Below are 26187 nucleotides of genomic sequence, written 5' to 3'. Positions count from 1 at the left end.
GTTGTTATCTACCCAATATCCACAGCCCTCTTTCGCAACAGAACCCAACCCGAAGCCTAAGTGATCACAGAGGTCCCGTTCCCCTCTGGTTTGGCTAGGAGCATCTGACACAATTCTGCCCAATAAGAATTGCGGGAGTCTTGCCAAAACTGGTTTGGCTCAGTGGATAGAGCGTCGGCCTGCGGACTGAAGGGTCCCAGGTTCGATTCTGGTCAAGGGCATGTACCTTGGTTGCGGGCACATCCCCAGTGGGGGGTGTGCAGGAGGCAGCTGATCGATGTTTCTCTCTCATCAATGTTTCTAACTCTCTATCCCTCTTCCTTCCTCTCTGTAAAAAATCAATAAAATATATTAAAAAAAAAAAAAAGAATTGCGGGAGTCTTGTGCTGGTGGGCTTGGAGAAAGGCTTCTTCACTCTTAAAAGGAGATATAAAGAAGAGACAGTCTCTTGCCCTGGATGCTGACACATCAGAGCATGCCCTGTGGAACTGAAGAGCCACGCTGCAATCACGAGGCTTTAGGTGAAGGCAGACTGAAAAGGTTGTACTCTCAAAAAAAAAAAAAAAAAAAAACCAAAAAAAAAAAAAGGTGCTCTCAACAAACCACCCCTATGGTGCCTTACTCCAAATGCTGATTATCTTTTTTCTAGACCACAAACGTATCCCAGTCATTGGTTACTGAATCAACTTCTTCCCAATGTTTTGTCTATCAACTAGGCCAGTGATTGTAAATCTGTTACCTGTAGTATTTTCTCTTCCAAATAACCTCGTGAGTTTTATAAGACTCTCCACATATTTTCTTAAATTTTTTTTTTTTTTGCAGAATACAAAGATGAAGCAAGATTATTATTTTTTAAAAATAACCTGCACATGCCCTGGCCAGTGTGACTCAGTGCTTAAGAGCGTTGGCCCACAAACTGAAGGGTTGTGAGTCCGATTCTTGGTCAAGGGCATGTACTTGGATTGCAGGTTCGATCCCCTGCCCCGGTCAAGGCATGTTCGGGAGACAACCAATCGATGTGTCTCTTTCACATCAATGTTTCTCTCTCCTCCTCCCTCTTCCTCTTCCACTCTCTCTCTCTCTAAAAAAGAAAAAAAAAGAAAAATATCCTTGGGTGAGGATTAAGAAGACAAAACAAAAAAGAACCTGCATATTTAAAAGGCATTAAAATTAAAAGTTTGCTCTGGCTGGGTGGCTCAGTTGATTAGACCGTCGTCCCAGGGACCAAAAATGTTGTGGGTTCAATTCCTGATCAGAGCACATATCTAGGTTGCAGATTCAATCCCAGGTCAGGGTGCATATAACCATTCGGGGGGTGGGGGTGTGTGTGTGTGTGTGTGTGTCTCCCTCTAAAGTCAAACATATCCTCTGGTAAGAATTTTTTTAAAAAAGGCACTAAAAGTTTTTTAAAAAGCCATAGAAAATGTAAAACACAGCATTCCCTGTATTTACATCCTTCAAAGATAACCGTTGTTAAACATTTGGCATATTTTAATTCATGATATGTAGTAGTTTCTATGAAATTAGTTTCTTTCAAAGAAAATACTCCTATCAGGATTTTTGGTCCTGGGAAAGATAGGTAGACATACATAAAAGGAAATCCACAGCCAAAAGGGGAAGATTATGAAACATCCTGATGTAGAGGAAAGAAAGAGCAACAGACTGAGAATAGGACAAACAGACTCAACCCTGGCCCTAATGCGCGACCATAAACCCTTGGCCTCTACTGACTCCATTTTTAGGTGAGATAAGAATACCTAATTCACCAGACTGCTTGGGAACATTTATGAGACAGTGTGCCCAAATGAGTTCTACTGGGTTTTTATTTGCTGGAGCTTTGTTTTGTTTTGTTTTTCTCTACTTGCTCAGAAGAATCACCTAGGAAGCGTTTGGAAGTGAGAATCCCAGATGCACTCACTGAGAATCCCTGGGGTGGGGCCTCGGAATCAAAGCAAGGGCATTCACTAGAGTAAAAAGCACTGTGCATTACCTGTTCTTACTGCTGTGCTGTTTAACATGTGACACCAGTAGTGTGAATAACAAATGAGAATTCCTATTTTAAAAGTAGATTTCAGTTATGCTTAAAAAGATGTCATTAAAGGAGACTTTATGGTACGTATGGAAGAAAACTTCCCTTAGCAAAAGTCATTATTAGTTATATTTGAAACAAAGGACTGGAACTCATTTCTATCCGAATGCACCTCCATGATTCTCCTTCCATCTCGGGCCACAGATCAAGGTACACTACACTAAATAAGTAAGCATTAGAGTAATCTAGTTTATCTCATTTTAAAAAAACAACTCATGAAAACTGGTTTGTGGGAGATTTCAAATTCTCTCTCAAACTGCCCCCTCCATAGAGACTACAATGACTGGGCAAATTTTTATCCCTACTTTTTAATCACACAGGTAACTTTATTTTCTTCCAATAGTTCAGTTTAGGACAATTCAAATTAATACTTGTTAGGTACCAGCTTCAATATGCAACATATGCCACTTATATAAAATGTTTGTATCTGAAAGATCCAGAAGGCTATGCACCACCAGAATGCTTGCCGTGAGGTTTCCCTGAGTAACAGGATTTCAGATTCTTTTTCATTTCTCATGTTTACATGTATTTATTTTTATTTTTATAGTGAACAGCACTACCTATATAATATTTAAGCTTCAAGTTCTTATTTCAAGAAGAAAATGCAGGCTGGCGTGGCTCAGTGGTTGAGCATCGACTTATGAGCCAGGAGGTCATGGTTTGATTCCAGGTCTGGGTAACAGGCTCTATCCCGGGTGGGGCATGCAAGAGACAGCTGATCAATGATTCTCTCTCATCATTGATGTTTCTCTCTCTCTTTCCCTCTCCCTTCCTCTCTGAAATCAATAAAAATATATTTTTTAAAAAGAGAAGAAAATGCAAAAGCCTGAGAATTCAGTAAGGGTACATAACATAATTAAAGAATGTTAAAAGTTTTTAAATTTTTTATTTTCCAAAGTCAACAATATCAGAGAAGTTTAAAAAACTGATTTTGCTATTTGGAGAAAATTAATAACCTTTCACATATTCTGCCAAGAATTCTAAAGCTCTTTAGCTTTAACCATGTTTTCAAAAGCTTTATATTATTGGGTCAATTGACAAACGAAAACAGACAGTATTTGATTTGATTAAATCATTGCATCAATGTTAAATTTCATTAAGTTGATAACCATTCTAAGGTTATGTAAGACAATGTCCTTGGTTCTTAGGAAATACACAAGGAAGTTTCCAAAGGTAAATGGGCATGATATATGCCACTTAATCTCAAATAGTTCAGAAAAAAAGCATAACAGAATGAATGATAAAGCACATGCTAAGTAGGGGAAATGTTAACTGGTGAATCTGGGTAAAGGGTATGAAAGTTGTTTGTACAATTTTTGCAATTTTATGTAAGCTTGAAATTATTTCTAAATAAAATTTAATTGAAAAAAGCAAGAGATAAAATAACATTCAAAATTGTCCTAAGAAAACACCATCACTTTGGACCGACTTCAAGCAAGAGTTTATTGGGGGAAGAAGGGTTGGAAAGCAATATATTTTAAATTGTGCTAATAAAAACATGCAGGACCAACTCAAGCAAGACATTAAATTAACAATCCAGAACCACTGGCATGGCTCGGTGATTGAGCATCAACCTATGAACCAGGTCACGGTTTGATTCCAGGTCCGAGCACATGCCCAGGTTGCAGGCTGGATCCCCAGTGTGGGGTGTGCAGGAGGCAGACGATCAATGATTCTCTTTCATCATTGATGTTTCTCTCTCTCTTTCTCTCTCCCTTCCTCTCTAAAATCAATAAAAAAAAATTTTTTTAAATGAGCACTCTAGTAGAAATATGTGAGCCCTAGGTTAGTATTTTCTAGTGGCCACATTAAAAATTAAAAGAAGCAAGCAAAACTATTATTAATATATTTTACTCTGCCAATATCTAAAATATTATCATTTTAATATAATCAATGTAACAAGTATTGAGATATTTTGCATTTTTTTCATACTAAGTCTTCAAAATCTGGTGTGTATTTTACAATTACAGCACACCTCCAGGCAGATGCTAAATTTTCATAGGAAATACCTGACCTGCATTTATATTTCATAAAATGTACAGTTTAAGAAGTGGGTTCACATAGCCAAGCTGCTTCAAACATAGTTAAAAGTTTTCCAATCACTGATTTGAGTGTCAGTCTTCAAATGGAAAAGTAAATTAATTGAAATTAAATATCATGGAAAATTCATTCCTCAATCTCACTATCCACAACTGCAAGCTCAGTAGCCACATGTGGCTACAATACGGGGCAGACGGGTTTAGATGATGAAACAAATTCCCTCTATGAAAGGAGGACCTATTAAAACTTAGTTTATCATATTTATCCAAAGATTTCTAAGATAGCTATGATAGCCAAAACCGGTTTGGCTCAGTGGATAGAGCGTCGGCCTGCGGACTGAAGGGTCCCGGATTCGATTCCGGTCAAGGGCATGTACCTTGGTTGCGGGCACATCCCCAGTGGGAGGTGTGCAGGAGGCAGCTGATCGATGTTTCTCTCTCATCGATGTTTCTAGCTCTCTATCCCTCTCTCTTCCTCTCTGTAAAATATCAATAAAATATATTTAAAAAAAAGATAGCTATGATAAAATAAGGACTGATATTCCTATCTCCAAGACATAATCAGACATTCCCTATACCACCACTCGGAAATACACCAACACAAAGCCTTCTTTACCTTCTGCTGCAGCTGTCACACTGTGAGTTTGACTTGTCTGAAAATTGGCTATCAACTGGTCCACCTACTTTTAAACGTGACAGAAAGAACTCAAGCTCTGGCTCTCGTAGTCTCAATGTCCACTTTATACAGTGCAGAGTTTCAGCACAAATACCATTTGAGAATCCCAAATGGAAGCTTGCACACAACAGGATTTGTCTTGGATTTAAAAGAGGAAGTGACCCTGAGTACAGAGGTGTGTTTTTTCTTTTTAAACAGGTGTAAGAGATTAATCCAGTCAACACCAAGCAACACTAAAGATTCTCCAATTAATAATTCTGTGCCAAGCAACTTGATCAGGGATTTGGCTAGAATCCCTTTGGCTAATCTCAATAAGGACCTTCCCAGAGACATCCACACTTAGGCCATTCTCATCTAAATTAAGGCTTAGGCAATCTTTTGCCTGACAACAAATAAGTAAAATCAAAATATATGCAAGTGAATAAAATTCTGCCTGCTTGACAAAAGAAAAAAAAAAAACATTTGAAAAATAATTTAGTGCGGGCAAAAATGTAGTTCCCAAGAACAGGAGTTACCATAAAATAGCATTTAGAAACCGTTCCTGGGAAATGTCTATTTCCTACTGTCTAGCCAGACTTTTCAACTGAACAGTACGGGGGGTAACAATCAAAATCTAATCCACAACAAATCCTCACATTGTTAGTTCTTTCTCTGCAGGCATACCAGTGTTACTATTCTGCTTCCACTTGGAAGGAAGATGTTCTTTACAACCGATGAATCCTTTATTGTGAACTCACCAGTGCCTGACGTTACTCATCCCCCTGGGAAGTGAGGTAAGAGTGTGAACAATGGTTTTTGCCAGCTTTAAGGTCTATATTCTATACAAAATCCCTTTTTCCCTTCCCCTTCCACCGCACTGATCTATCGTGCTTTCATGCGACATCATATTGGGAGGGGGGGGGGTGTTAAAGACATACATCTAACTAACCATTGCGTGGAAGCTAAAATCATCATCAATGAAAACTATTTTTATATCAACATTAACTATTTCTACTTAAAACTTAAGTTCCTTTTCTCCCTCATGAATCTTTTTTTTTCTCTCTAAACCTTTCCTTAAAGCTTTAAGCAGAATACAAACGTTTTAAGCCATTCCATCTGAAAAAAGTTTGTTCTTGGTTAGATTTCTTTCACCCGTGGAAATATTTAAGCATTCTGTAGAACACAATCTAACTTGCGGTTTTTATTAGGAAGTCTGTCAATTCCTATGTCATCAAATCCAGTCTCACTTCTCTCTGAAATCGGCTAACTCCGCAGAAATGGTCATTTTTTAAATAGTGAACAGGGAAAAGAAATATAAACGACACACCAGAAACACTCATTCCATCCAGCCCAGCAGTCCCAGCGCCATTTCAAGAAGGCAGGTGAAAATAAGGTCCCAGGTCCCCCACGAGCAGAAGGGTTTCCGTGGCGCGGCGGCGGCGGCCGGACAGAGCCCACCCTGACCCCAGCGACCCGCGTTCACGCGGCCTCAACGCCAGCATCGCCCGTAACCCGGGCCACTGAACCACGTCGCGGCACCAAAATGCTTACAGGGTTACCAGATGCACAACTAAAGAGAATGACAGCAAAAAAGTAGGATAACCAAAAAGGAGTCTTCTCCTTCCCTCCTCGGGGGAACCCACTCTGAAAAGGGAGCAATCCCGGCCACCAGAGAAGGGTTCCCCCCTTTTTTCCAGACTCAGGCAAACAGCTCTATTTAAAAATTCCCCTCCGTGGCCGGGTGCCAGCGCGGAGGACCTCCTGGAGAGGGAGGCAGGCGAGCGGGAGGCAGAGGGACACCCGCGGCGGGGCAGGAGCGCTCTCGCCCACAGCCCACGCGCGCTCGCCCTTCGCTCGGGACCTCGGCACTTCCACGGGGCCACGCCGGGGAGCTGCACCCCACACCGGAGCCCACCTCGCCAACAATGGATGCCCCAGCCGCTGCCCGGAGGGAAAGCCAGCACTGTCCCGCGGGGAGCGCGCTGCCCATTCACCACCGGCCACCCCGAGGTCGGAGCTGCGGACCGAAGCTCGGCTTGTCCCGGGGGGGGGGGGGGAAGGGGGGAGGAAACGCGGTGGCGTCTGGACCGCGCGGGGTTCCCCGACGAAGCGGTGGGGCCGCAGGCGGGATGGAGGCTGCGGCGGCCGAGGCGGTCCGCCGCCCCCCGCAGCCCCGATGCCTTTCATTTGGCCTCTGCGGCGACCGAGGCGGCCCGACATCCATCCAGCGCTCAGCACTGCACCACTCAGGGGCGGGGGAGGGAGCGCCGGACCCGCCGCAGCCCGGACCCCCGCCTCCCCGCGCGGCTCGCCCCCAGCCCGCCCGGCCGCAGGCCGCGCTCCCACGGCGGGTGAAAAAGGCTGCGCTCGGGCGCTCGTCCGCTGCCCACCTCGATGTAGCCGGCCAGCGCCGCGGCAGGTGCCGTGAGCCCGAGCAGCAGCAGGACGAGGAACCTGCCCGTGGCCGCGGCGGCCGCGCTCCCGGTGGCCGCCATCCCTCCGGGTCGCTCTCGCGCTCGGCCTGAAGCTCACACACTGAGAGCAGGACCTCTCGCTCCGCGACCCAGAAGCATCTGAAGCCTGTTCGTCGCCGCCCAGGGGGTTTTACAGCGACCGGAACTGACTTCATAAAGTCACGCCCTCCTCCTTTACAGCCCAATGCCGGCCCGTAGAACGTCTCCAAGACACCGCCTCCTGGCCATCCCAGATCCAATCAGGGAACGAGAGAGCCTGCCCAGCCGCGCGCCAGACCCCGCCCCCGGCCGCTGACAGCCCCGCCCCCGCCCGACCCCGGGCCGGGAGGTGCGGAGGTGTGCGTCGGGTGGGCTCCCCGCCCGCTTCGGCCAGGGTTCGAGCTCGCAAATACCGCCGACACACGGCGCGATTGTCAGTCCCCGCTGCGCTGGTCACGCCCCGCTCCCCCGCCCCTGCGGGGTATTTTCAGATTCCTTTGGGTACCGCCCTCCTTTTGGTTCTGAAAAATGGTTTTATTAAAAACAGGATTTAAAAACCAGGATACATTTTTCCCAGTCCTGGCAGGTTACCGGAGGCCCTCCCCCAAACAGGGGAGGGTAAATGAGGCAGTTTCCTCCTCTCCCGACCCCTGTGCAGGGCGCGCCCCTTCCCAGCGGCTCGCCAGGAGCCGGCTTCGCCCTTTCCTCCCCGCGGTACTGGGCGGTGTTTTCCACGCTTTTGACCTCTGTTCCTTAGGCCTTACGCTTACCCTTCCTTCCCAGGCCACGCGCGCCAGATTTGGCTGCCTCCCACTGGAGACCAGTGGTGCAAGGACCACATTTGACCTTAAGCCCAGACAGGTCCCCTTTCCTGCGTTATAGGGAAAGATCGTGTTTCTTTCTCCTTGGAGTCAAGAGCACTAGCAAGAGAACAGCTTCTCTGTGCCTTCTGGCTCCACTGTATTTCAGCTGGGAAAACGTTCTGCTGCCCCATTTCACAATTGGCACGCCCTCACCAAGGGCTTTGTTTTCTTTCAATAGCCATGTGATTGATAACCCACCCTCTTAGAGTCCTAGCTGGTCCCTTTAGGTTCAACCAAATAAATAGCAGGGCCTCTGTCCCAGAAAACAGTCAAAAGGACCAGACAGTGTCCATAGATTAAACAGAGCGGAGCTGTGAGAGCGCTGGATTTTCCAGCCTGAGTGCACGCCCTGCACCGTTCCTGCTGGTTAAACAGGCTCTGCCCCATTCCCCAAAGACAACCCATACCTTTCCATGATAGCCTAGGCCTGCAATTCCACTCTCCAACATTTACCTGTTGAAAGCATCCGCCTTCATCCTCTGCTCAATTAGATGTAATATCATCACCTCCAGAAGCCCCAGAGTGCTGTTTTCCACCATAGCGCTTGCTCCCTTAGTGATTCCCATACTTTTCTTATGCCACCGAGGAGACTTCAGTAAGTCATAGGGCAGGGCCACCCACACAGGGGAGACCTCAACATGTTTCTGCAGTGTCACCTGTCCACCCATCCTCGTTCGCAGCCCTGGGGCCAGGCCCCTGCTTCAGCGAGGCAGCTCTGTCCCACTGTGGTCTGGTCCACTCCACTCTGTTCTGCACTGCACCTGCACTCCAGGGTAGCAGTCTTCAGCGGAAAGGACAAGTGTGTTTCCAGTGCCAGAGGGGAGATGGGTTATGTAGACAGAAGTGCTCCCTCCACCCTGATTGATCCGTCCTCATGCAAATGAGGACTCCAAATCCTTTCAGTTTGACTGGTCAGGATAGGGATGCTCTGATTGGTTGAAGCTGTGAAACTCCATGTGGAAAGCCTCAGTCCTATTGGTGGAAATAGGATTCCAGGAACTCCTTTATAAGGGCTGACTCAGCTGGCAGAAACAGTGCAGGCAGGCAGTTCAGTACAGAGGCAGGTAGTTCGGTACAGGCTTCTCCCTCACATGCAGTTTGTCTGAGAGGCCTCTGTGGAGGAGTGACTTTTTGGCTCTGTTTTGTTTGTTTTTGTTTTTTGAATTTGAGCACAGTTAACCACCAGGAGCCCGTCTTAGTAGGTATCTCCTCTCTCAGGGTCCATATACCGAATGAAACCATGCTGGCTTCTGGTCCTAGTACTGTTGCTGTGGACTAAAGTGTAATCTCCCCCAAGTTCATATATGTTGAAGCCCTAACCCTATCCCCACCCCGCATTGGGATGGTGTTTGGAGGTGGGGTCTTTGGGAGATAATTAGAATTAGAAAAGGTCCTCAGGGTGGGGCCCTCATGATGGGATTAGTGCCCTTATAAGAAGAGAACAGAGCCAAAACTGGATTGGCTCAGTGGATAGAGCGTCGGCCTGCGGACTGAAGGGTTCCGGGTTCGATTCCGGTCAAGGGCACGTAACTTGGTTGCAGGCACATCCTCAGTGGGAGGTGTGCAGGAGGCAGCTGATCGATGTTTCTAACTCTCTGTCCCTCTCCTTTCCTCTCTGTCAAAAATCAATAAAATATATTTAAAAAAAAAAGAAGAAGAGAACAGAGAACTTGCTTCTTCCTCTCACCTTTTCTGAGCCCTCTCCCAAGTGAGGACAGAGTGAGAAGGAGGCCAGGAAGAGAGCTCTCATCAACAAACCCTGATCTTAGACTTCCCAGTCTGTAGAAATCAATTCCTGTGTTTTAAGCCACCCAGTCTGTAGTAATTCACTATGGCAGTCAGAGCTGACTAGTACAGCTGTGCAGCTATGAACAAGCCACACCCTTCATCATTTGGACTCTCCTCAGTCAAGTGTGAAAATTAAACACCTGTCTGCCTGGCCTGCGTGGCTCAGTGGTTGAGCATCAACCTATTGAACGGAGGTCACAGTTCAATTCCCGGTCAGGGTACATGCCCAGGGTTGCAGGCTCGATCCCCAGTGCGGGGTGTGCAGGAGGCAGCCAACATCATTGATGTTTCTCTCTCTCTCTCCCTTCCTCTCTGAAATCAATAAATATATATATATATTTTTTAAAAATTAAACACCTGTCTCACTTCACTAATTTGTGTAATTCCATGAAAAAATGAATGTACAACAGTGGAGATCATGAAGAAACTTGAAGAGGTGAAAGGAGGGTGAAGCAACACGTTACCAAGTACAAGTGTTTCTAGGAAAGTATGTGTGGAAACAGTGTCAAGTGACTGTGTAAGGTGCAGATCTGTTGTGGAGCCTTGGGGAGTCCTGTGGTCCCTCTGAGGCCTGTTTCCCTGCCCACAAAATCAGGGACTTGGGCTTGGCGGGTCTCTCTAAATGCTGACAGAGAAGCAAGTGACATTACTGAGTTCAGAGCAGTGGCCCCGATATTTGTGCTTTTGGGACTGTCTATTCAAGACTGAGCTCTAGTATCATGGGATTCAACAAGGAAATATGGAAAATGATGTAGGGAAGTGTTCCTTCTAAAATTAGTTAGGTCCTGAAAAAAAGTTTAGTTGCATTTTCAGGTCACTGAACAATCATTAATAGGAATTTATTGCCCCGTTTATCAATATTCTTAACTTTAAAGTGTTACCCCCTTTTTATTAAATGACACTGAGAGGCCCATACCTATCCTTGCAATCCTCAAACAATCATTTTTCATAACAAATATGTTCAGGGCAGTTACCAAGTCATTTGAAGAGTAGCGTGTTTTCATTTTATCACCCTTTGTGGGTAAAAAAAAGTCCTAAAATAATCTCCTGTTTCTTTTGTCTTCTTAAAAATCAGACTTTCTCCTAAGAGTTCTCTTCCATGTACACTTCAGAAGTTTGCACTTCATTGTTGGGGGGGGTGGGGGGGAAGTAAAGTGTATGTCCCTAAATGTATACTTAGATGTATACTGAGGTGTATACTTAGATGAGCAGCACTCACTCATTCATTTGATGCTTTCTTATCTAACACCTGTTCAGGTGAGATAAACCAGGTTGTTGCTCCCAAATCAGGATGCTTTTCCAAATCAACTGGAGAATTGAATAACAAGGCAAATTCCTAAGCCCCTACCTCAGGAAATCTAAATCACCAAGGTTAAGGTGATATAAAGGAATCAGATGTCAGAAAATATTAATCTAAAAAAAAAATCCCTCAGTGGAGCCCGGCCGGTGTGGCTCAGTGGTTGAGCATCGGCTCATGGACCAGTTCAATTCCCGGTCAGGGCAGATGCCCAGGTTTTGGGCTCGATCCACAGTGTGGGGTGTGCAGGAGGCAGCCGATCTATGTTTCAATCTCTCTATCCCGCTCCCTTCCTCTCTCTAAAATCAATAATCTATATATGTATTTTTTTTATTGGCCATCCTTTTTGCTCGCATTTTAATGTAGCTTTGTCATATTCTTTAAAATCCCACTTCTGTTCATAAACAGAAGCCACTCCATAAAAATGTAACTCAAAGCGTTAGAAAGTTACCTAGTAGTCCCGCCTTTCTCTTCTGCTTCGAAGGCTTGTGTGTTTCCTGTTACTGATGATAGAATCACTTCTCGGAGGGACATTGGGCTTGAAGCAGAACAGGTTTAGCTTTATATGATTCATATCTTTACCACATGACTAGGCGATTATGATTTAAATATTTTAACTTAGAGTCTTTTTTTTCTACCTCCTACTGGTCTGGATGACAGAACACCCAAAGTCAGTAATGCCAGAGCAAGGGTCTAGGCCTGGGAAAGAATCTGGCCCCAGAGTATGCATGTAAATACCTTTGTTTCCAAAGATAATATCGATTTAACTGATCACAATCTGGGTATGTAGGCAAGTCTGAAATACAGGCTTGAAAAACAATTTTAAACACACTACACATAGACTAAGTTTTGTTTCGATGGTGAACTGGTTTACAGGCTTAAAGGGAATAAGGGTTGTAAGGCCTAAAACTTACGACACTCTTAGGGGCCCTTGTAAAGACAAACCATGTAAGATTGTTGGGGTCACTGCCAGGGCCTTGGAGGAGACCGGGGCAACGGTGGCCCCGAAGCTTAATCTTTATTAGCTCTGAGAAAACTGCCTCTGGCTGCAAATCCCTTTTGGAGGATTGTAATTGCATCTGATTCTGTCTCTTTACCTACTTTCATTTGTTTTTGTCCCAGAGTCTTTATCTGAAAGAAGCCACCTGTTCCTTGTACTTGGTGAGTTCTGCCTCTATGCCATGGCCACTTTCTCAGCTGCCCAGAATGATGCCACATGTGCTGGCGCTCTCGTTCAGTGTTTCTTTGAACGATTTCTTCTGCTTTCCTTGTAAAACATATAAAATGAGAATTAAAACAACCTCAGTGTGGGGAACTCCTTGCACTAAAACTTCTTTTTTTAAAAAAAATGTATTTTTTTTTTATTGATTTCAGAGAGGAAGGGAAGGGGAGAGAGAGATAGAAACATCAATGATGAGAGAGAATCATTGCTTCGCTGCCTCCTACACGCCCCACACTGGGGATAGAGCCCACAACCCGGGCACGTGCCCTGACCGGGAATCAAACCGTGACCTCCTGGTTTATACAGTGGTTGAACTCCAACTGGGCTAAAACTTCTTATTATTGGTGATTTCTATATGAGATTGCTTTTCAAAAAAGCTGATATGAAATAACTCAGCTTGAGACGCCCCAAATCAAACAGTCTGAAGATATTTGGGTCATGTTTCTACCCCGTGCAGACGTTCTTTCTATAATATCCATAATGGAAGGCTGCAGAAACACAGCTCTGTGCTTAGAAATGTGGTCCTTTTATTGAGCGAATCTTCATCATATATTTGAAGATGGCTGTCATATCCCACCCTCCCCTCCCCATTCTCAAAGTCTTTTCTTTCATGTGAACAGACTCATTTCTATAATTATTTTTCTGGTGACATTGTTTCTAGACCTTCTTACCATCTATGTGCCTCTGTAGACATTCTAATCCACCTAGCAGCCCCTAAAAATGTGGATTCCAAAATTCCTGGTTGTGTGACTTTAAATGATTTAATCCCATCAAAGATCAGCACTCCCTTTGCAAAATAAGATAAGGCCTTTTTAGCAGAGATCTTATACAGACTAATTGGAACAATGGATAAAGCTCTTACACGTTTTGCCCAGGGGGTAGCACATAATAAGTGCTCAACACAGAACAGTCGGTAATTGTGGTTGGTTGTTTATGGTGGTGATTATGCTGGTGCAATTCAGCAAAAGAGAGAATTCAGGGGGAGAAGCAAGTTTGGGGAAGAGATAATGAGATTACAACAGGAGCTCATCTTTATATAGTGCTTTTCAATTTTCTCTTAGATCCATTATCTCATTTCATGTTCAGAAGAACCCTCTAAGTTTCACTTATTTCATTTCTAGGACTCCACTTAAGGAAAATAATCCAAAATGTGAATAAATAATGGAAAATGCTTCTAAGATATGGTAAATTTTTTAAAAGCAGAATGCAAAATTGTATATATAGATTCACTTCAAGTACACACTTAAAGTAACCGGGAAGAAAAAAAACAAACACCAACATATGAATTTTTTCTGGAGAGTTGGATTGTAAATAATTGTTTTATTCTTCTTAATATATTTCTGTGTTTTTCAAATTTTCTATAATAGATATGTATAGAGGGAGGAACGGTACACTTTTTTTGTCTTATTAACAATGCCTTGTTAAATAGATGGGTTAATCATTATTACCTCCATTTTATAATACTAGCACTTCTATTGATAATAATAACTAACACTTACCTACTACTTACCATGTACCAGGCATTGTCCTACACATCTTAATATATATTATGTTTAGATATGAGTTTAGAATTTATTAGAATTGTCTCATTTTTATCTATTTGGCTGTAATAATAGAGATGTCTACTCAAACTGGCTTAAATAAAAATAGTATTTATTGGCTTACATGACTGGAAAGTTCTAGAGGTGAAGGGGCAGAGAGCAGGCATCGCTCCAGCTAGGAGTTCAGTTTGCACCTCTGTCCTGGTCCTCCTCATGTGGCAGCTTCATCCACAGGCTGACGATGATTCATCTGCAGTGGTTTTGGATCCTACTCTACATCAGCACAGGAGATGGGCCAGAAGAAAAGACAGCTCCAGCCCAGGTCTTCCAAACCAGAGTCCTGAGGTTGTCTGATTGAACAACTTAGGTCCCATACTCACTCCTGAGTCAGTAACTGGGATATGGTTCAGGGCAGGGGCAAAAATATGACCTGCTAGGTGTTCTAAGTCAACCAGGACCTCCCAAGACTATGGAGGTGGGAGCAGCTTTGGGGGAAGGGTGAAAACTGAATGAAAATCAAATAGGAAGGGAGAATTGGGAAGAAGATATTAGGTAGGAAATTGACAATGTCAAGGACTATATTTCTCAACATTTAGTTTAGCTTGGATCTCACTGCCACGTTAGCTCAAATTTCATCTTCCCTCCTTCCCAAATCCCCTTCCTGGGGTCCTCACTTTGGTCCTCTCTTTGTTGTTCTGTGCATCACTAAATGTACGTTGATTAGGTAGTCTATGAAACCACTCAGCTTTAAATTACTTGAAAACCTTTGAGTTGAAGATAAGATGTAGAACAAACTAATAAGTCATATTCTTCTTTCTGGACATATATTGGCAGTGTCTGTTTGTTGTTTCAATTAAGAAATGTCAGAGAGCGAGCCCGACTGTCTCAAATAGAACCTTACAGAGGAAGAAGGATTTGGTGGGACCCCAAGGTCAATCACTTCCTGGTTGTTTTTGTTTGTTTGCTGTTGTTTTGTTCTGTTTTTAAACATATATATAACGACTTCATTGAGATGTGGTTTAAATACCACACAACTCACCCATGTAAAGTCTACAACTCAACTGTTTTTTGGTTTATTCAGCATTGTGCAACTATTATCACAATCAATTTTAGAACATTTCCATTACACCCAAAAGAAACACTGAAGCCATTAGTAGTCACTCTCCATTTCCCCTACCCTCCCTCCCTAAGCCTCAGGCAACCACTAATTTACTTTCTGTATCTACAGAATTGCCTCTTCTAGACCTTTCCTATAAATGGAATCATAAAATATGTGTTTTTTTTGTGACTGGCTTCTTTCACTAAGCATAATGTTTTCAAGGTTTAAACTATATTACAGTGTGTGTTAGTACTTCATTCCTTTTTATTGCCAAATAATACTCTATTATATGTGTACTATCACATCTCATTTATCCACTCATTGGTTGTTTCTGCTTTTTAGCTATTATGAATAATGATTTCATGGGCATTTGGGTACAGGTTTTTGTGTGGACATATGTTTTTATTTCTTTGGGGTACATACCTAAAAGTAGAATTTCTGGATCACATGGCAGTCTTCTGTTTTGCAGATCAGAAATTTGATCTTATTAGAACCCTTGCAGTACTATCTCAAGGCAACCAGGGTCAAAGAGCTTGCCATCTATACTAATAAAAGGGTAATATGTTAATTAGACCAGGAGACCTTCAGGACGTCCTTCCAGACAAAGCCATGGTGGTGGGACTAAGGCAGAGGCAGTTAGGGGCGATCAGGCCAGGAAGGGAGGGCAGTTGGGGGCGAGCAGGCTAGCAGGGGGGATAGTTGGGGGTGAGCAGGCCAGCGGGGGGGTGGGCAGTTGGGGGCGATCAGGTCGGCAAGGGGGGGCAGTTGCGGGTGAGCAGTCCAGCAGGCAGAGTGGTTAGGAGCCAGTGGTCCCAGATTACGAGAGGGATGTCCGACTGCCGGTTTAGGCTGATCCCTGTGGGACATCCCCTGAGGGGTCCCAGATTGGAGAGGGTGCAGGCTGGGCTGAGGGACACCCCCCCCACCCCCGTGCATGAATTTCATGCACCGGGCCACTAGTATAGAACTAAAAGATAATACACCAATTGACGATGGGATTACAGATTTCAGGAGACTAGAATACTCACACTAGCTATTTTGGGAACCCTTTTCATACCAGGGCATGTGAGAAACTAAAAATTACTTCATTTAATTTTTATTTATTATTTAAAAATATACTTGCATTGATTTCAGAGAGGAAGGGAGAAGGTGAGAGAGAGAAATAGAAACATCAATAATGAAAGCGTATCACTGATCAGCTGCCTCCTACACGCCCCACACTGGGGACTGAGCCCACAACCCAGGCATGTGACCTCCTGGTTCATAGGTCGATGCTAAATCGCTGAACCACGCCAGGCGGGCCGTTTAATTTTTAATTTAATACTAACAACAAGTCTCTGAGGCTTAGAGAGATTAGATCACTTGTTCCATGTTACACAGAACTTCGGTGGAAACAATAGGATTTGAACCTAGGTCTGCCTCTTTCCAGAACTGTCTCTCTTGAGTACAGTCTACCAGGGGTCCTCAAACTTTTTAAACAGGGGGCCAGTTCACTATCCCTCAGACCATTGGAGGGCCGGACTATAGTTTAAAAAAAAAAACTATGAACAAATTCCTATGCGCACTGCGGGCCCGGGTTGAGTCTGCTGCTAATCAGGACAGGCAGCGGCACCCGGTGGGCCGGATAAATGTCCTCGTCGGTAGTTTGAGGACCCCTGGTAGATACATACTGCTTAAACACCGCCAAATATTTCCCTGTCCATTTGTCGGAAATAGGTTATTTCCTGTCTTTTCACCCACAACACGGTCCCTTCTGCAGGGGCTACTGGAAATAAGTAGGTGCTAAGTCTCAGTGGCTTCACTCTCAGAAGGCGACCTGGCAGGGCATCCAAATTCTGGAGGCGCTCCCCCCTGCTCTCCTTTGGGGAGCAGTTGCTCTGATCACATTTTCTGGCGCACCTCCTCAAAAGCGCAGTCAGCAAGCAGCCTTCAGCGCGGCTCCTGGACGCCTGCCCTGGGGACATTGGATGATGTCTGTACTATTTTAAGATGAAAAGAGCTCTGCATCCAGCCGCCCAGAAACATGGTCGAAATCAGCTTGTAAATCCCCCGTTCCATTTTACATGATGAGGGTTGCTGCAGACTCGAGCTGTTTCCAGATAATGCTACAGCAAGCCACTCTCGTTTCTTTTTTGGATGGTTGCAGACCAGACAGGAGCTCTTCCCCCCGAGTGGTGACGAACCCCGCTGTCATGCCTTCAGATGTTGCTGATCTCGGAAGGACCAGATGGGCTCCAGATCTTTCCAGAAAACCGGGGTTGTGGCATCTGCACGTGGCTGGTTTTCACACACTCAATTATACCGCCATGAGAAAATATTACAAAACGAAGATTCATTGGAGTTTTGTTAAATTTGTTAGATGTGACAACATTATTGTGGTTATGTGAGACAATTTTTCTCCTTGGAAATACTGAGAAGTATCTAGGGGTGAAACTGAAGAATAAGGGGTGGCTTCTAGATTAAGAGCCTGTGAGGAGCAGACAGAATGGAATGTTTGATACAAGTACAGTTGACCCTTGAACAATGTGGGGGTTGGGGACACCAATCCCCATGCAGTTGAAAATTCACATGTCACTTTTGACTCCCCGAAAACTTAACTACTAATAGCCTGCTATTGACCAAAAGCTGTACCAATAATGTAAACAGTGGCTTAACACATATTTTGTAGGCTATATATATGGTATACTGTATTCATACAATAAAGTAAGCTAGAGAAAAGAAAATGTTATTAAGAAAATTGTAAGCCCTGGCCGGTTGCTCAGTGGTTAGAGTGTCGGCCCAAGGACCGAAGGGTCTTGGGTTCGATTCTGGTCAAGGTTATGTACCTTGGTTGCAGGCTTGATCCCCGGCCCAGTCAGAGCTCATGCAAGAGGCAACCAATTGATGTGTCTCTCTCACGTTGATGCTTCTCTCTCTCCCCCCTCATTTCTACTCTCTCTGAAAATCAATGGAAAAAATATCCTCAGGAGAGGATTAACAACAACAACAAAAAATTGTAAGAAAGGGAAAATATATTACAGTGTTTATTGAAAAAAATCACATCTGAGTGGACCTCACAATTCAAACCTGTGTTGTTCCAGGGTCAACTGTAATTTAAAAGTGTATTACCTGAATCACTGAGATTTGACTATGTGTATACTCTTTCAGATCTGCTACAAATATTTACGCAGAAGTACACAGAGAACAGTAAAGATAAACTATAAGACAGATGTACCAACCGACATGTTTGGTAAGGATAAGTGACACTTAAATACTTGAAGATCAAGTTAATATCACCAAATAAAAAGACTAGAACAATTTCAAGTCTTAAAGACGATGTATGGTGCAATAACCCATCCTTGCAAGAGGAGTTATTCTTGTCACGGTTGTTTTTAATCTTTTGCTCTTGGCTGCTGCCCTCCACCGATTAAGGCTGAAGCTTTCAAGACTCCTGAGGTTGAATTATCAGTGATAAAGGGTGAAGATAAGTCTAAGGATTCATGCCTTCAGCAACAGGTTTTCTATATAATTGTTCATCGTGCCATTTTGCTTAGTTCTTTGTGAAAATTTTTTGGGTGTTCCATCTTGAGTCCTGTTTTTTCTATCACTCAGCTATGTTATAAGTCAATTCTAATTTGAGTTCAGAGGTGTCTGATGAAAACCAAACAAAGTGAGCTCTCAACTGTCCATCTACTTTATGTTATCCATGACCTCTTAGTTCCTCAAACTGCTAAGTCTCTTTATAGCCATTCCCTTGAGGAAATGCAAGGACTTCTTTTTGTAAAAAAAAAAAAAAAAAAAAAGCCGAAACCGGTTTGGCTCAGTGGATAGAGCGTCGGCCTGCGGACTGAAGGGTCCCGGGTTCGATTCCGGTCAAGGGCATGTACCTTGGTTGCGGGCACATCCCCAGTGGGAGGTGTGCAGGAGGCAGCTGATCGATGTTTCTCTCTCATCGATGTTTCTAGCTCTCTATCCCTCTTCCTTCCTCTCTGTAAAATATCAATAAAATATATTAAAAAAAAAAAAAAAAAAGTCAATTTACTCCTGCTTGAGAAATTCTGCCATAAGGAGATCTGGGAGTGAGAAAAGGAAAGAAAGGGACAGGGAAGACAAAGAGAAAATCATGATGAGACAATCAGTTAAAGTGAACTTCTGGGATTCTTTGTGGCTTTCCATTATTTTTACGTTTCCACTTCTTATCAAAAATTGACGTGATTTTTACAGTAAAAACAAACAAACAAAAAGCCAATGCAGTGCCATTTGGCTTGTGTGTGCTCAGTAAATACCACAAAATTTCCTTGGAGTTAGTAGCTATTTCCGCTTCTACTAAGTAAGTCACTTTGAATCACTGAGCATTATCAACATCAAGGGAAATGGGACATTCTCAAGCAACTGGTGCCACCTTAAACACTAACAGGCTATAGCTACCAAGTTTCTGGGCTAAAGATATTCTATATTTGTGGGGCGATTGTATTTTCTGAAGCTAAAATTGAGACTTCTAATCAGATAATGAGATGAAATATATATATTTTTTCATTGATTTGTAGAGAGAGTGGAAGGGAGGGAGGAGGGGGAAGAGAGAGACACACATACGGATTGGTTGTTTCCTGCCACCCCCACCTCCCACCCGGGCTGGGGAACCTGCAACCAAGGTTTGGGCCCTTGCCTGGGAATTGAACCCCCGACCCTTTGGTGCACAGATGGATGCTCTAACCACTGAGCAAACTCAGCCAGAGCTGAAATATTTTAAATCAGAATATTTAGCCACCGTATATACTTGACAGTTAAAATAATATTTTCCCATTCTACCCCCTATTAATAGCTGCTTTCATTGCTATGTATTGGGCAGCCTTGATTGTAATCAAATTTTTGCATTAAGATAGAAACCCAAACAAAGTACATGTGTTAAAGAGGAAATAATGTATAAAAATAAACAGCAGTAATATAACTGGAAATCACGGTGCTTAGATATTTCATAGTTTTCAGCAATGTTAGGTCTTTATTTTCAATACATTTAGTTGTTTAGAACAGTTGTTAGGCCACTTTTAAAGACCGGTTTACAATTCTGGCAGACCTGATATGCAAGAACTAGAGTGAAAAGCAATCCTGTCATATTCAGCATTGGGAAGATTCTTCTTGGGTTTTGTGTACAATTTTGGAGGAGAGGTGTGCACAACTTGCGAATAGTCCCAAAAAATCAACCAAAACATGCAGAGGCTAGAAAACGAGCCATATGGAATTTACCGTCCAGATACACTCACACAAATGGGAAATAATGAGTGTTCAAATTTATTCATTACCACATACAATGACAAAAGATTGGCATGCGCCTAGAAGTTCATTAGATGCACCTGGAAGTTCATTAGATGAGACTGGTGTGCCCTAGCTGGTTTGGCTCAGTGGATAGAGCATCTGCCTGCGGACTGAAGGGTCCCGGGTTCGATTCCGGTCAAGGGCACATGCCCGGGTTTCAGGCTTGATCTCCAGTGGGGGGCATGCAGGAGGAAGCCGATCAATGATTCTCTCTCATCATTGATGTTTCTACCTATCTTTCCCTCTCCCTTCCTCTCTGAAATCAATAAAAATATATTAAGAAAAAAAAAAAGGTGAGACTGGCTCGATGAATTATAGTGCATCTATACAATGGAATTTACTGAAGCTATAAAAAAGGTTGAATAAACTCTTTCTATTGTGTTAGGGAAAGATCTCCAACATACATCGTTAAGTGGAACAAGTTCAAAATAGTAAACGGATTATGCTGGCATCATGTTAAAAAGGAAGAGAAGGGATAATATATACTTATACCTGCTTGTGTGTGCATAAAAATAATTTCTGGAAGCATACACAAGAAATCAATGAGGATGATTACTTATAAAAAGTAGGTGAGAATTGGAATAAGTGGGTGATGGAGAAGCAAAGAGACTTTGTATATTATAGCTTTTTATACTTTTTGATTCTTGCAAATGTATTACTTATTTAAAGACCTAAATAGATAATTTAAAACAAATAGTAAAAATGAAAAGAGCTCTGGCTGGTTAGCTCAGAGCGTCGTCCTGATACGCCAAGGTTGCAGGTTAGATCTCTGATCAGGGCACATAAAAGAATCAACCAATGTGAGCGTCGACATATGAACCGGGAGGTCAAAGTTCAATTCCCCAACAGGGCAGGTACCCAGGATTGGGGCTCGATCCCCAGTGTGGGGCGTGCAGAAGGCAGCCAATCAATAATTCTCTCTCATCATTGATGTTTCTATCTCTCTCTCCTTCCTCTCTGAAATCAATAAAAATATATTTTAAAAAAAGAATCAACCAATGAAGGCATCAATAAGTGAAACAACAAATTGATTTTTTTTTCTCTTTTTCTTTCTTTCTCTCCTTTCCTCTTTCTCTCTAAAAAATAAATAAAAACCAATCAATAAAAAAAAATTTTAAATGAAAAGAAACAATATGAAGAATCATGAGAGGAAGGAGATCTACAGTTATGAAAATCCATAAAAAACACATCTTATCTGAATATCTCCATAATCGGTGTCAATTGCTACATGGTTAATTCAATTACAAAGGCAAACAACGAATGGATGGATTGTATCATAATATAGTGCACTCACGATTCAAAGACATGGCCCTAATTTACAGAAGAGAAGATTGAATTATTAACTGATTTTTCCAAAAATGACCAAGATTAGTCAATGAAAGAATAATGCAATTCACTGCTCTCTGGACACAATAATGTTTGTAAAGCACTTACAGTTTGCAAACTGCTTTGACATATATTATATCATAGGACAGAACCTTCTATTTCTCATTTCACAAATACAAATGAGAAACAGAAATAAAGAGAAGATGAATACTTGCACATGATCTCAGCCAATAGGACAAGGTATGTGCAACAGGAACTAGCTTGAAACACGAGGAGTATATGATCACTGGGCTTACAAGTCATTGGTCCCCTTAAAAGTACTTATAGCTTTAAAATTCATCTACTTCTGCCTTTCACCCAGAGTTATTTCTCAATTATTAATTGTTTGTCCTGGTTCAGAGATTTAGCTGAATTTCTGACTAATTTCTTCATAATAAAAGGCATAGAAAACCTTTCTACCTTCCATCCATTTCATCTTAAGTTTTAACATAAGAATCATGGGAAAGAGCTGTTAAAATACAGATTCCTGGCACCTCTCTCCAAAGGTTCTGAGTCATTTGGGTCTCAGGTGGAGCCTAGGAATATGCTTTATCGTAAGCACGTGGCTATACACTGAGTGGCCAGATTATTATGATCTCTGAACGCATAATAATCTGGCCACTCAGTGTGTGTGTGTGTGTGTGTGTGTGTGCGCGTGTGTATGTGTGTATATATACTTCTTTCTAATATATATACTAATATATATACTAATATATATATTAGAGGCCCAGTGCATGAATTCGTGCATGGTTGGGGTCCAGCCAGGCCTGGCCAGGGGAGGGGACATGGGCGGTTGGCCAGCCTGCCTGCTGGTCGAACTCCTGGTTGAGGGGACAATTTGCATATTAGCCGTTTATTATATAGGATATACACTGACTGGCTAGATTATTATGCATTCAGAGATCATAATAATCTGGCCACTCAGTGTACTTATGCAGGTGGTCCGAGCATTGCCCGAAATAATATGCTCAACAACAAGGGAGATGATTTGTAACTAGAAACTCTGTGTGGCTGATTAAAATCTCAGGTCCTCTTTCCAAAGCTCATTATTGTTACTGCAAAGAGGCTAAGGGGATGAGCTGGCAGTGATGATTGCCCTCCAGTGATTTGAAGAGAAGCAATGGTGACTACAAGTGGTGCTAATAATACTTGCCTAGCATTCAGGAAAGATTCACAGAATTAAATGAAAACTCATCAGATTTGTTTCCTTTACTTCTGAAAATCTGAAAGGGGGTGATGAACTCACCTTGGAGGGTCTGAACAAGCTGCCTATTTGCTTCTAAGGAGAATTTTAAGTGTTGACCATGCCTATTAAAGACCTAAGTGGTTTGAGATTTGGTTACCCTAGTGACTGCCTCTCGTCGGCAGCGTGGCAGCAATTTGCGATCAGGTGGAGCACAGCAACTCACAGGGCCCCAATCCACCTGCAGGAGAGGGGGCCGAAAACAACGGAGGCCTCCTCTGGAGGACCTTCCTCCCATGTGACCTCCCACTCCAGTCTTGCTGAAGCCTCTAGCTTGGCTGCCTTCGGAGTTTGGACCAACATTGACCTTTCTTCTGCTGGCCTCTCCATAAGAGAGTATTTTGTGAAAGCTGCTTTAAAATTATGTAAAGTGGCTTAATGCCTGAAGTTTGTCCTTGACTCAAGGCTTTTACAGTTTTAAATACCATTTGCGTGCCTTTAACTTTGTACTCATTCCCCAAGGCAGCGATTCACAGGACGTGCTTTTATTAATTGAATAATAAATACTTTATAGGTATCCTAATAAAATCTGATTTAAAGTTTAAGTGGTGTATTGACTCGTTCTCAAATAACCATAGAGCACACGTCTGTAAAAGCCAGATAGAAAAATGCAGATGAGGATAAACCCAGGGGAAAAATTAAACAATGGTGCACGAGGCGAGATCACAGAAACAGTGGAGAAAGTGGTAAGAAAATTCCCATGAATTTTGGAAAGACATATTCACCAGGAATTTTATATGCTATTTCCCCCCAGTTCTAAGATTACCGAGTGTTAGCTTATCTTGTTGCCCTCCCTACCTGCCCGCAGAGCATGTTCCCTACAAAAATAAAAGGCGTTTCACTCTGGCTGCAGTTGCTCGGTTGGTTGGAGCATCATCCTATACACAGGAAGGTCATGGGTTCGGGCGCACGCGGGAGGTGCGGGAGGCAACTGATCAATACTGATGTTTTTGTCTCTCTATTAGTTTGATTTCCAAAAAGAGAATAGATAGATGCAGTGACTAGGAGTTTGTCTTAGGATGAAACTGGATTGCCTACTACATTTGCCTCATATCCTTTTAAAAAAATTTATTTTTATTGATTTCAGAAAGGAAGGGAGAGGGAGAGAGAGAGAAACAACAGTGATGAGAGGGAATCATTGATCGGCTGCCTCCTGCAGGCCCCACACTGGGGATTGAGCCCACAACACGGGCATGTGCCCTGACTGGGAATCGAACCGTGACCTCCTGGTTCATAGGTCGACGCTCAACCACTGAGCCATGCCCATGGCTGGGCCTTCATATCCTTTCGAACTCTTTCTTCACAAATAAAATGACAAGGAGCCTTAGATGGGTGAATGCACTTCCGACTCTTGGTAAGATCTTTACCTGAAAAATCTTATAAGCGCTCCAAGATGCTGGCCAGGACAGAGGCCTGAGCAGCCCAGCAGGCAGCGGCAGAAGGAAGACGTAGAGGGCTCCCCTTAGCTTTGTCCTCCTCATTCACGCATCACCCACAGTTTCTCATCCGGACTTGCACCTGCAGAACTTTCTCAAGGTTCGGAAGATGAAAGTGGGAGCCCTGGAAAGCGAGGGAGTGGCCGTGCTGCGGCCATAGACTCCAGACCAGCACTCCCCACAGCTCTTTTCAGAGACACGGCCCTGCTCTGTCCTGTGCTGTGCAACACAGACGCCACAGGCCACCACCGAGCGCTTGGAAACCTGTCTAGTGTGAGCGAGGAACTGAATCTTAAATTTTGTTTAGTTTAATAAATTCAGACTTAGCCACACATGGCTGCTGGCTACTACATCAGACAGTGCAACTTTATACTTTGGGGTGGCGTTTCCAGATATTACAGGCCACATCCAGGTTTCTTGACTATTGGAATATCCTCAGGTGAGGATTAAAAAAACCACACACACACACACACACACACACACACACGAAACAAAAAACCAGAAGAAGCAGGAGGTTGAAAAGTGAAAGGCTGGAGAGAAAAAAAAAAAATCCTTATCTATTCCTGAGGTAGAAGGAGAACACATACACAATTAATTCTAATTCAAGTAGACAGAAAAGGAAAACTTAGTCACCTGACCATTTGGTATCGCTACACCACCAAAACATGATTTTGCTTCCCCCCCTGCAAACTGAATGGAGTGAATGGACAGATGACTTTGGCATTATGTAATACAGTGAAATCTAAATGAAAAACAAACACCAGGCAGGCCTAAGTGGATGTGGATTAAATTAAATATTTACACTCTACACAACAGAGCTTTTGTAAAGGGCAGTTTTATAAACCAGAAGCCTCGGTAAGAAAAGGGTGGCGGAAATGGTTTTATCTGTAGAGGACCGGCTGTTTGACACCTAGGCCAGGAGCAACCTAACCCAGCTGCCAGCAGGCGCCTCGGGTTTCACAAAATAAAATGGTCCAGCTGTGTTTACCTGCGGAGTGAATAAAAGAGGTGGGAGGTACATACACCACTCAATGTTGAGAGCAGTTGTTTTAGTTAGGTTTTTTGTTGTCATTGCCTCTATTCTTTTGTGTTTTCTCCAGATTTTCAGCATTGAGCTAAAACATTAAGAATTTTTTTCTCTTGCCGAAACCGGTTTGGCTCAGTGGATGGAGCGTCGGCCTGCGGACTGAGGGGTCCCAGATTCGATTCCGGTCAAGGGCACGTACCTTGGTTGCAGGCACATCCCCAGTGGGAGGTGTGCAGGAGGCAGCTGATCGATGTTTCTCTCTCATCGATGTTTCTAACTCTCTATCCCTCTCCCTTCCTCTCTGTAAAAAATCAATAAAATATATTTAAAAAAAAAAAGAATTTTTTTCTCAGTTGGAAGAAGATATTCGCCAATGACACATCTGATAAGGGGTTAATATCCAAAATTTATAAAGAATGCATAGAACTTAACACCACAACAAACTAACATTTGGTATCCAATTAAAAAGTAGGGTAAAAGACCTGAAAAGGTATTTCTTTGAAGAGGACATAGAGATGGCCAATAGACATACGAAAAGATGCTCAATGTCACTAATCATCAGAGAGATGCAAATTAAAACCACAATGAGCCCGGCCGGCGTGGCTCAGTGGTTGAGCATCGACCTATGAACCAGGAGGACATGGTTCAATTCCCAGTCAGGGCACATGCCCGGTTGCAGGTTCGATCCCCAGTGTGGGGCGTGCAGGAGGCAGCTGATCAATGATTCTCTTTCATCATTGATGTTCCGATCTCCCTCTCCCTCTCCCTTTTTCTCTGA

The 26187-nt window shown here is 43.2% G+C and overlaps 1 protein-coding gene across 4 annotated transcripts in view; it reads right to left on the bottom strand.

Annotated features, from left to right (window-relative positions):
- APLP2 (amyloid beta precursor like protein 2) overlaps nt 1-7404 on the bottom strand; it is a 60272-nt gene extending 52868 nt beyond the window's left edge. Inside the window, exon 1 of one of the 4 annotated variants that reach the window (XM_080649767.1) lies at nt 7174-7404. In XM_080649767.1, the coding sequence (XP_080505893.1) occupies nt 7174-7278 (105 nt within the window). In that variant the 5' untranslated portion in view covers nt 7279-7404. The remainder of the gene's footprint in view (nt 1-7173) is intronic. The other 3 variants (XM_080649768.1, XM_080649770.1, XM_080649769.1) reach the window with 3 other exon arrangements.
- Nucleotides 7405-26187: the final 18783 nt, after the last annotated feature.

This window comes from Plecotus auritus (assembly GCF_963455305.1).
Source record: "Plecotus auritus genome assembly, chromosome: 13".
Taxonomy (NCBI): Eukaryota; Metazoa; Chordata; class Mammalia; order Chiroptera; family Vespertilionidae; genus Plecotus; species Plecotus auritus.
The sequence above is the reverse complement of the archived record's forward strand: the minus strand, read 5'-3'. Positions and strand labels throughout refer to the sequence as shown.